Source organism: Gracilinanus agilis, chromosome 1 (assembly GCF_016433145.1).
Source record: "Gracilinanus agilis isolate LMUSP501 chromosome 1, AgileGrace, whole genome shotgun sequence".
NCBI classification, from domain to species: Eukaryota; Metazoa; Chordata; class Mammalia; order Didelphimorphia; family Didelphidae; genus Gracilinanus; species Gracilinanus agilis.
The window spans coordinates 405,222,305-405,233,231 of NC_058130.1; the positions used below are offsets into that span (position 1 = coordinate 405,222,305).

General features: G+C 37.1%; 1 protein-coding gene across 1 annotated transcript; it reads left to right on the forward strand.

Annotated features, from left to right (window-relative positions):
- The first annotated feature begins 584 nt into the window (after positions 1-584).
- Positions 585-10,526, forward strand: IER3IP1 (immediate early response 3 interacting protein 1). Its single transcript, XM_044664863.1, has 3 exons — positions 585-744; positions 9,413-9,514; positions 10,316-10,526. The coding sequence occupies exons 1-3, from the start codon at positions 654-656 to the stop codon at positions 10,369-10,371; spliced, it is 249 nt and encodes an 82-aa protein (XP_044520798.1). The 5' UTR covers positions 585-653; the 3' UTR covers positions 10,372-10,526.
- The last annotated feature ends 401 nt before the right edge of the window (positions 10,527-10,927 follow it).

A 10,927-nucleotide genomic window follows, 5' to 3' on the forward strand; every position in this document is an offset into this window, starting at 1 on the left:
AGAACAAGTGTTGGAGTTTGATCACTTAGGTTTTCTAGATGAGGAGAGGCAGTAGGACCTAAAGGATACAGTGAGGTTGAAGTCCTGAGTTTAGATCACCCTCCTAATCCTGAGCCACCCACCTCTTGCAAGTCCCCTAACCTCAGTTTCTTCATCTGTGATGTGAGAGGGTTGGACTAGATAGCTTCTGAGGTTTCCTCTAGATTTAAAAAAAAAAAAAATCTATGATCTTCTGCCTCCAAATTCGATGTTCTTTTACACTCTACTCTGCATGGGATGGACAATAATTGAAAGAATTGGGGAAGGGGGGCATTATTAAAAACTATAAGAAAAACTGTAACAAATTTTCCTTAAGCTACTGATAAGTATTTTAATTAGGAGCACTTGAGCAATTATATTTCCAGCCAATGCGTATTCCCAATCCTTGGTCATGTAGCCCAGCTTCTCTCAGCTACACCCTTCCTGGCCAGACTAGAGAAGCTCCCGGTACCTGGTCAGGGAAGGCTGGGGGCCGGCGCTTCGCGTAGCGAATTTTTTGGGCCCTGCAGGCTCCCGTCCCTGACGCAGCGGTGGCGGCGGCGGCGGCGCCACGTCTCTTTGGTGGAGCTAAACGGGGCGAAGGGGAAGAGACTGAGGCGGCGTGTCTTGTGGCCATGGCCTTCACCCTGTACTCGCTGCTGCAGGCGGCTTTGCTTTGCGTCAATGCTATCGCTGTGCTGCACGAGGAGCGTTTCCTCAAGAACAGTAAGTGTGGTGGGGCCTGCGACGCAGCCCAGCCCGGAGGCCTCCTTAGGAAGGGCGGGATGAGTGGGCCCCGGGGAGGGAAAGCCTGGAATGAATGAGGGAACTTTTGGGAAGCGCCCGGGGCTGGAGTTGCTGGACCGAAGGCTCCGGGGCTGCCGGGGTACGGATCCCTAGCGCTGAGCTCCGAGCGTGGTGTATATGTGTGAGAACATTCATCTCTGTCTGTTTATCCGTCTGTCTGTCTGTTTGTCTGCCTGTCTCCGTCCGTCCGTCTGTCTGTCTGTCTGTCTATCCGTCCGTCCGTCTATCTGTCCGTCCGTCCGTCTGTCTGTCTATCTGTCCATCTGTCTGTCTGTCTGTCTGTCTATTGGAGTCATGCTTCTTTCTGTCTGTCATGTCTATCAGTCTACTGGTATATGTGGGGGCGGAGGGCATGCATCTATATATGTGTATCTACTGGTGTATGTACATATATACCAGGTTGTATTGTGTGTTATATACTGGTATATGTGTATATACAATATGTTATATACTGGTGTGTGTGTACGTATGGGTACCTTTACATAATATATCATGTATAATATCTACTGGTGTGTGTATCTATCTATGTGTGTGTATACACCAGTCTATAAAGCTATATTTTGTTATTCTCTGATGCCAGTGTGTCTACATATGTGCAAATATATGGTGTCTGTGTTTCTACATATATATTTACATACATATCTAAAAATATTTTATACCTCTTTTTAAATATATAAAAATGTGCTTATAGAAAACGATATATATAGAACATGTATTTTATAATAAAAACAAAAACAAATGTTTTACATACAAATATATACATGTAAATACTTATCTATAAATAAAACATACTGGTATGTGTGTATGTATTCACGTATGTGGATACACCACATGTGTATGTTCACATACAAATGTGTATGTATATGAGACACTATGCTAGTGTTGTGGGTAGATTCAATGACAAACCCAGTGCAGATAGATAGATATAGACAGACAGACAGTACATAATACAGGTACATCTAATATTATATCTACTGGATATTTATTTATTTATTTATTTGTTTGTTCCCTCCTTGTAGTAGGGAGATCGTGTTTTTAAAATTCTTTGCCCGTCTATTCTTTTACTTACTGTCTGTCATGTGCAGAGTAACATAGTGAAAAGAACATTGAATTTGGAGTCACAGACAGAGGATGCTGGAAGAGACCTTAGAGGTCATCTAGTCTACCTATCTCCAATCACAGATGAGGAAATTGAAGCACCTAGGTTAGGTGACTTGCAGGTGGTAACTCAGCTAGTATTAGAAGAGAGATTTGAACCTAGGACTTTCTGATCACTATATATACACACATGCATATACATACATAAATACTGTATATACATAGAATAGACATGCATGTAATCAATGCTTATGATTGGTTGGTTGAAGTTGGCACTGTGCTAAGCACTAGGGATATAAAGAAATATTGAAAAGGCAAATAAGCCCAAGGGTACTGGGATAAATGCCTATCTCTGCCTCAAATTAGATTTAGAATATTTTTTAAATGCTTTTTCCAGAGGCTTTTCCCCCCTTAGAATGGAGACCCTGTGAAACTTGTTAAAGGGAACCCTAACTACTAATCAGGTTGTGTATTTCCTATGTTCTTTTTAAGTTTTGTGGTTTTTTTTTTTAAATCCATACCTTCCATCTTGGTATTGGGCATGGCAAACCCTGAGTATTTTTTTTAAACCCTTACCTTCCATCTTAGAATCAATACTCTGTATTGGTTCCAAGGCAGAAGAGTGGTAAGGGTAGGCAATGGGGGTTAAGTAACTTGCCCAGGGTCACATAACTGGGAAGTGTATAAGGCCAGATTTGAACCTAGGACCTCCCATCTCTAGGCCTGACTCTCAATCCACTGAGCTACCCAGCTGGCCCCTTATTTATATCTTTTGACCATATATTCTTATATATTTGACAAAGTTCTCTATATATTTGAGATGGGACCTTTTTCTGAAAAACTGTCTAAAGATTTTTTCCTATTTCGTTTTTGTTTTCCTGCAAATCTTGGCTATATTAGTTTTATTTGTACTCAAAACCTTTTAAATTTAATGTAGTTAATGTTATCCATTTTACATCTCAAAATGCTATCTCTTTATACATAAATCTGATAGATAGTTACATGTTCTAATTTGCTTATATTTCCCTTTATGTTCAGGTTATGTATCCATTTTGACTGGATCTTGCTTGGTAAATGGTGCATAGCATTGGTCTCTACCTAGTTTCTGCCAGACTGCTTTCCAGTTTTCCCAACAATTTTTACCAAATAGTGAATTCTTATCCCCAAAGCTTCTATATTCTTTGTAATTATTTCATTCCCATGGAATTCCTTGCCCTTTTTCACATCCCGTCCTCAATTTATGAACCTATCCAGAGTTAAAATTCAGTTCAGACAATTCCATAAGTCCTATAATGCCCAGGTATGATACTTTTTATCCTCCAATAAGTATCCAATAAACAGGATGCTATTTGTCCTTCCTTTATCCCTCTCTGCTATTCCTACCTAACACTCTTTTTAATCCATTTTCCAATCTACTTTCTTTTTTTTTTTTCTTATCTTTCTTAGTAGACCTTTGACTTTGGAAAAGAAGTATTGTGTCTCTGATAAGAGGCAAATACATTTAAGGAATTATACTTTCTAAGTAGGCCAGGCTCAATAAGAATGTTTATTGGTTGATTGATAAAGAGCCTAGATTCTGAATACACATTATTTTTGAATGTTACCTGTGTGCTTTGCCATTTACTAGGCACTGTGTGGTTTTCAGGAAATTACTTAGACACAAATCATACCCTCAATAAACCAATGATCTAATAAAGGGGAAAATAGAAACTAAAATGTCTTCCCACAGTTAGCGGGTTCCTAACTTTATGTGTTGTATGATGCCTAGCACCATACTACTGTGTAATTTATACTAAATAACAATATTTTATTTGCTTGGACAAATTCTAAAATTATTCAATGACAATTTTTTGGATGTCTTGTGTTTCCAACATTGTTAGGCATTATAGGTATTTTGGGAAACATGTAGACATAACCCCTGGCCTTAAAATGCTTACTCCTTAATCAAAGAAAAAGACACAAATAACAATAGTTGTTAATATGTCCTGAAATATTGAATACTTCAGAGGCAACATGGCTGGTTGAATAGAGTGACCTCCAGGCTGAGTTCAAGCCCTGCCTCTGACATATACTGAGAATTGATAACAAATTATTAAATACTTACTATGTTCTGGGCACTTGCTAAGCACTGGAGATTCAGAGAAAGGAAAAAATATGATCTACTTTTCACACTTCTAGTGGAAGAAACAACATATAAATATCAAGGTATATAAAGAGCAGATAGTACTGTCAGGAGTGGGATTTGAGCTGACTCTTGAATGAAGCCAGATGAACTGAGAGGGGGAGACAGCCAGGGCTGTGGTATGAGAGAGGAGGGTGGAAGTAGAATGTCCTGTGAAAGGTACACCAGGGTAGGTGGATCTGAGTATGGAGTGAAATGGGTTTGGTTAGGAAGAGCTTTAAATGCCAACATGGGAATTTCTTTTTGATGTGGTGGGTAATAGAAAGCCCTTGGAGTTTATTGAGTAGGTAGTGGCATGATTTAGCACCTGAGTGGAAAGTGGATCAGACTGGGGAAAGACTTGAGGCAATATAGAAGGCCCTGTTAACTGGGGCAAATCATTTACCCTCTTAGTGCTCTGGGCAATTCTCTAAGGTTGTAGGTTTCAGAGAAAGTGCCTACCTGCATTGATAGTAGTTTCCTCACTCAGGAGTACACCCTACCAGTGAAATCACAGGTCCAGTCCCTGTCAATTTCCCTGTATGGTGTTATATAAATTAAAAGTGCTTTAGGAGGTATACTTCATAAATATTGGGGTTTAAATATGGAGAAAGGCTTCATGAAGGAGATGGAATCTGAAATGGACCTTGAATGATGGGGAGAACTTGAATAGTATTTTTATGTGTAGGGAGCAAATAGCATTCCAGGCCAAGTATACAAAGAATACATAGTACTGCCCAAGGTAGACCACTCTTATCCACTCTCCACTCAGGAGAATCATTATATGCAGGATAAACTTTAAAAGGCAGAAACTTTAAGCACTGAGATAGTTTTTGCAGCAGCCAAAATGATGGGGGCGGGGGTGGGGGGGTGGGAAGGTTAGAAATCAGAAAAAGAAAGAACAAATCCAAGAGAGGCTTTGAAGACATGGTAGATAATGGTGGCATTGACTATAGGCAATTAAGAGTGGGAAGAATATAAAATGAAGGCAAAGTTTTCAGCCTGGAAAATTGGGATTATCATTATTGACCAACAGAAAAGTTGTCTCTTTTGGAAGGCAAGCTAGTTTGGAGGGGGAGAATACATACTGAGTTTGAGATTATGTGACATCCAAGTAGAGATGCCTAGTAGGCAGCTGAGATCTTACACTCTTGAGCTGCTGGATTTTCAAATGGAAAAGAACATAAAGTTATTCTGACTATGATCACTGTAGATTTGATTATCAAATATTAACCAAGCATTTAACACCTGCCCAGGAATCTTTCTGTGTCCATTATTGATCCCAAACAATTCCCTAAGTCTATAAATTGCAAAATAGTTGCCTTGGTATAGATTCCCTACACCGATGAAATCGAAGGTCTCTTTTGTTTTGTTTTTTTAAATGACTCCCTATATTACACCCCACCATGGTTGCTCCTAAAGTTCTTTTCTTTCCTAAAGCCAACAACTCTTACTTCCTCCCTCTCACTTTCTCCTTGCCTCCTGCTTTACTAAAGAATGAGGCCATTCACCTGGAACTCTTTACCTTCCCTCCATTCTTTTTTACATCATCAAGTTCTTGAGTGTTCTCTTTCCCTCCAGTCTCTGGGGGGAAAAGTGACCCTCTTCCTACCAAAATTAATCTGCCTATCTATTCTCTGGATTCTCTCCATCCATGATTTTGCTTCTTCCATTACCCTCTTTCCTTCAGACATCTTCAGTCTTTCTATAGCCACCTTCCCTTCCACCTGTAAATATTCTCATTTTCTCTGTCCTTTTAAAAAACAAAACAAACCCTTCTCCTGACCGTGTCACTCTCATCTATTAGCCTATCTCTCCTCCCTTTCATTCTCTTCTTCATGGATTACTCAACCCTTTATAATCTGACTTCTCTTAAACAATTCTGCTGAAAAATGTCTAAGGTCTTTAATAAATTTTAATTAATCTAATCTAATGGCTTCTTTTTTTGTTCTTTTCCATGATACACTCTGGGATTTGGCACTGTGGATCATCTCTCCTTTCTACAGCTCCTTTCCTCTCAGCTACCTTAATGTGTTAACAGTCTTTTGAGTTCATCCTGCCACTTTGACCATTCCTACTCTGACTTCTGACCTTCTTGTCTTAAACTTGAGTATCTCCTTACTTGTCTTCACATACTCTCCAGTGACACTGGACTCCTTTCTGTCCTTATACATAATACACGACACTTGTAATAAATGAAAAGTAAAATTATTAAATGTAATATTAATAAAATATTTTGTTCTCCATTATAAAATTTATTCTCAAGTCAGGAGTCTGTTAGTAGCTCTTAACAATGTAATTTTTTTAAATTTTTTTTTTTTTAATTTTAAACCCTTAACTTCTGTGTATTGACTTATAGGTGGAAGAGTGGTAAGGGTAGGCAATGGGGGTCAAGTGACTTGCCCAGGGTCACACAGCTGGGAAGTGTCTGAGGCTGGATTTGAACCTAGGACCTCCTGTCTCTAGGCCTGGCTCTCAATCCACTGAGCTACCCAGCTGCCCCCCTTAACAATGTAATTTTAATAAAAATGGAGATATATGAAAAAGGGAAATGAAGGAAGGGGACAGAAAAATCTCACCTATCTAGAAAAATACCAAAGCCAAAATCCCAAGCCACTTAAGTCGCAAAGCCCTCCAATACAGAGAGAGAGAGACAGAGACAGAGACAGACTTTTTATCCTCTGTGCCCCTACATCCCACAACATATGCATGAAAAATATGGGGTGTGGGGTAGGACAAACTTAGGGAGTGGTTTCTATCATCATATACTCTATCTCCAGGCTCTGGGCATTTTCATTACCTGGAATATGCACCTATCTGATCTCTAACTACTTACTTCCCTAGATTCCTTCAAGTCTTTACTGAAGTCTTACCTTTTACAAAAAGCCTTTCATGGGTCTCTGTAATTTTAGTGTCTTACATCTGACAATAGCTCCAATTTATCCTGTATATATCATTTGTACATAGTTTTTGCTTATTTGCTTCTTTTTGACTGTGAGCTCTTTGAAAGCAGGGACTGTTTTTGTTTTGTTTTTATTGCCGTTTTGATTTGTTGCAGGTTTTTGGCTTTCTTTGAATCCCCAGTGCTTAACACAAATATATAAATAATGTGCTTATTGAATAAAATTTAAATCTATGATTGTGTTCTAGGCAGGTCTCACTATTATCTGATACATCAGTATTGCAGATGCCAAAACATTCTGTAGATGGAAGAGAAAGTCTTATGGAGGATAAGATTTTCTCAGTCAAGCTTGAGAAATAGGGAGGCATAAGCAGTAAAAACAATAACAAAAACCTTATATACATAATTTCTCATTGGCTGCAAAATTATGAGCTGATTTTAAGGGGTTGGAATAGAAGGTTTACAAATTCTTGATAAAGATGATTGTACATGCTAGGGAATTGTTTGAGCATTTCTACTTTAAATTTCATAACTCAAGGTGATTTCTATCTGTATGTATGTATGACTGAAGAGGTCAGTGTGAAAATAGTGATTCTTAAATATATGTAGAAACTAGATTTTGATTTTTGGACCCAGAAATTAGGAGAAAGGCTACTGTAATTGAATTGGGTTCTATTGTTGATGAATCAGCCACTTTTAGAAATTGATTATTTTACAAAATATCCAATAAGGACAATCAATACAATAACTTTTGCTTGAACAACCATTGTTTACATTAATCCTAATAAAAGCTAAGTTTTTTTAATTAAAAAAAATTTTTTTAGCCCTTACCTTTTGTCTTAAGTAATACTGTGCTATTGGTTCCAAGGTAGAAGAGGGGTAAGGGCTAGGCAATGGAAGTCAAGTGACTTGCTCAGGGTAACACAGCTTGAAAGTGTCTGAGGCCAGATTTAAACCCAGGACCTCCCATATCTGGGCCTGGCTCTCAGTCCACTGAGCCACACAGTTGCCCCCAAAAGGTAGTTTTAATATTGAGCAATTGTCTATTTTCCTGAAACTTAGTTCTCCCATAAATAAAATAAATTAAAATTAGCTTTCATTCACTTTAGTTTAAGGACTAAAATGAAGAGAATTATTTAAACCAAATTATTAAACCAGTTTTCTTATGAGTCAGTAAAACAGAGACCTAGGACAAGAAAGACAAGGAATTAAAATTAAAAGAAAGAAGGGGCAGCTAAGTTGCTTGGGGGATAGAGAGCCATATCTAGAGACAGGAATTCTTGGGTTCAAGTGTGGCCAGAGATTCACTTCCTAGCTGTGACCCTGAGTCAAGTCTCTTAACCCCACTTGCCTAGCCCTTACCACTCTTCAGCCTTGGAATCCATACTTGTATTGATCCTAAGACAGAAGGAAGAAAAGAAATTAAAGGAAAGAAGATAAAGATATTAGCAGGATACTCAAAACTAGATTTTTAAAAAATGAATGTGAGTAAAAAAAAGTGAAGATATACCTTATGTCATTCATCTGTTTCAGTCAGATCTGACTCTTAATGATTCCATTTGGAGTTTTCTTGGCAAAGATATTGGAATGGTTGCCATTTCCTGCTCCCACTTATTTTATAGATGAGGAAACTGAGGCAAGTGGGGGTAAGTGGCTTGCTCAGGGCCTCACAGCTACAAAGTGCTCCTGGCACTACCCTGGTATGTTATCTACTCTGCCACCTAGCTGCCCATGAAGATCTATAAGAAAAATAGAGAAGATGGGGAAGATTATTTAGAAAAAATAAGGGAAAGCTGGTGACCATAGATTTTAATGGAGTATAAATTCACAGATTGTAAATCATGGAGCAAACAGCATCATTTTCTTTAGATATTCATGCCACTACTGGGAAAATGCTACTTAAACTGTAAAGTTATAACCACATTAAGTCCAGATAAACACAATATTTCCATCAAGTAAAGCAGACCACAAAACTTACCCCTAACTCCTTTTGTATATGAAAACTGTTTGTAACTGTTCTGAAATAGCTGAGTAATATTGAACCCTCTAATTTGATTTGATTAGTTTTGATCTAAGAAACAAAAATTCTTTATTTCCTTTTAAAAATGGGATGGTGATTGTCATATTATTGCTTCTCTGAGTACCACTGGATATTTCAGTTTGAAATTTTCTTTGTAAAATAAAGTTGCATTATAGATAAAATATTTTTATGTCTGCTTCTGCTTTTAATAAAAAGTAAAATATATTCAACCTAAAATATTTGGCTATGATTGTGTTATCTAAGAGGTAATCTGACTTCCTAATAGTTTGAGGTCTTTAACAGTAGCTTGAATTAATCCTTTTCAAGATGGATGGATATGTTGCTAATGTAGTAAGGTGAGTGCATAATCAATTTTAACATAGCTAATCATCTTTGTATTATGCAGTTGGCTGGGGAACAGACCAGGGAATTGGAGGATTTGGAGAGGAGCCAGGAATTAAATCACAACTAATGAACCTTATTCGATCTGTACGAACAGTTATGAGAGGTAAGGAGGAGAAAGAGTTTAGCTATTTTATCATATCCTGCCCTATAAAGTATTAATTCTATGTTTTGGTTTGAGGAGCATAGGCTTCTTTCTGGATATGAATCCTTGCTGCTTCTTTATAGTGGAGTCTTTTGTTGTTATCTATGAACCTTTATGATCTGAGAGATCACCATATTTGATGTAAGTGCCTGGCTTCAGACAAATCACTGTCTCTTAGAAATAATTTCTTCATCTTTAAAGTAGAAATATTATTTGGACTACCTAGCTCTCAGCTTATTATAAAGAGACTTTTATAAATCTTAAGTACTGTTTATAAGTAATTATTATTTATCTAGCCAGTTTTCTTCCTGTCTTGTAAGACCAATTTAATGCAAGGAAATTAATCTTCGGATGTTAAGTAGTATGACCTCACTCTACCTCTTCTAGAGGCTTAGGGAAAAAATTAAGACTTAATAGGCTTGCTTTTCTAAAAAGTTTTTAGAACCAATCTAGAGACATAGAAATTTGTACAGATGTCTACTTCTATTGAAAACTGACAAAAATTAGCTGAAAACTCCCAGATTTTTGAATTTTGCAAACCAGGGTTTTCATTTATCTTAGTTTTGATTTCCAGTGGACAAATAAATTCATTAAGAATTTATGTTGAACTGTTAAATCTTAATTTTAATGCAAGTAGTGTCAGTCAGCTGTTAATTTACATGTGTAATCAGATATTTCTCTTTCATAATTCAAAGTATTCTTTCTTATTTTCCAAAATCCTTTGTTTATGTTGATGATTGTTTATTTTTGTTTATTTTTCAGTGCCATTGATAATAGTAAACTCAATTGCAATTGTGTTACTTTTACTATTTGGGTGAACTTCAGTGATAAAAAGAAATTGGAGGATCAGAAGTGGAAAACCCAGGAGAAGCCATCACTTCAGTCGCTATTGGGACGCATAGCATAGCTGACGAAGCTTGCACTTAAAGTAAACTACAAAGCTGACAATAAAACAACAGTTCCTATTTATCTGATATTTTATTGTTCCACTTGCTGTTTCATTACAAACGACCAGATTTTTGGAGCAGGTTTTCTTTATACAGGACTGGTTCAGGTTTCTTTGCTGACTGTTAATAATAACCCATGCTATATCTCCATGATTGTTTAAAAGGTATTGAATTGTTCCTTTTGTTTTCGTTTAAATTTTTACTTCTCAGGGATGAATTTCTTTCCAGTATATTTCCCAGTGAGAACATTGTTATGGAAAATATTGTCCTTTGCCCCAGTTAAATTTCAAAACATACTTATAGTTACAATGTATTAATTTATGCCCCTGGATTTGGATCTTTTCAGTTGTTTTTAATTGATTTGGCAGATCTGGAAGAACTTTATTTCTAGTCAAAGAAAGTTTTTAATAGTAAATATTAAGATTGT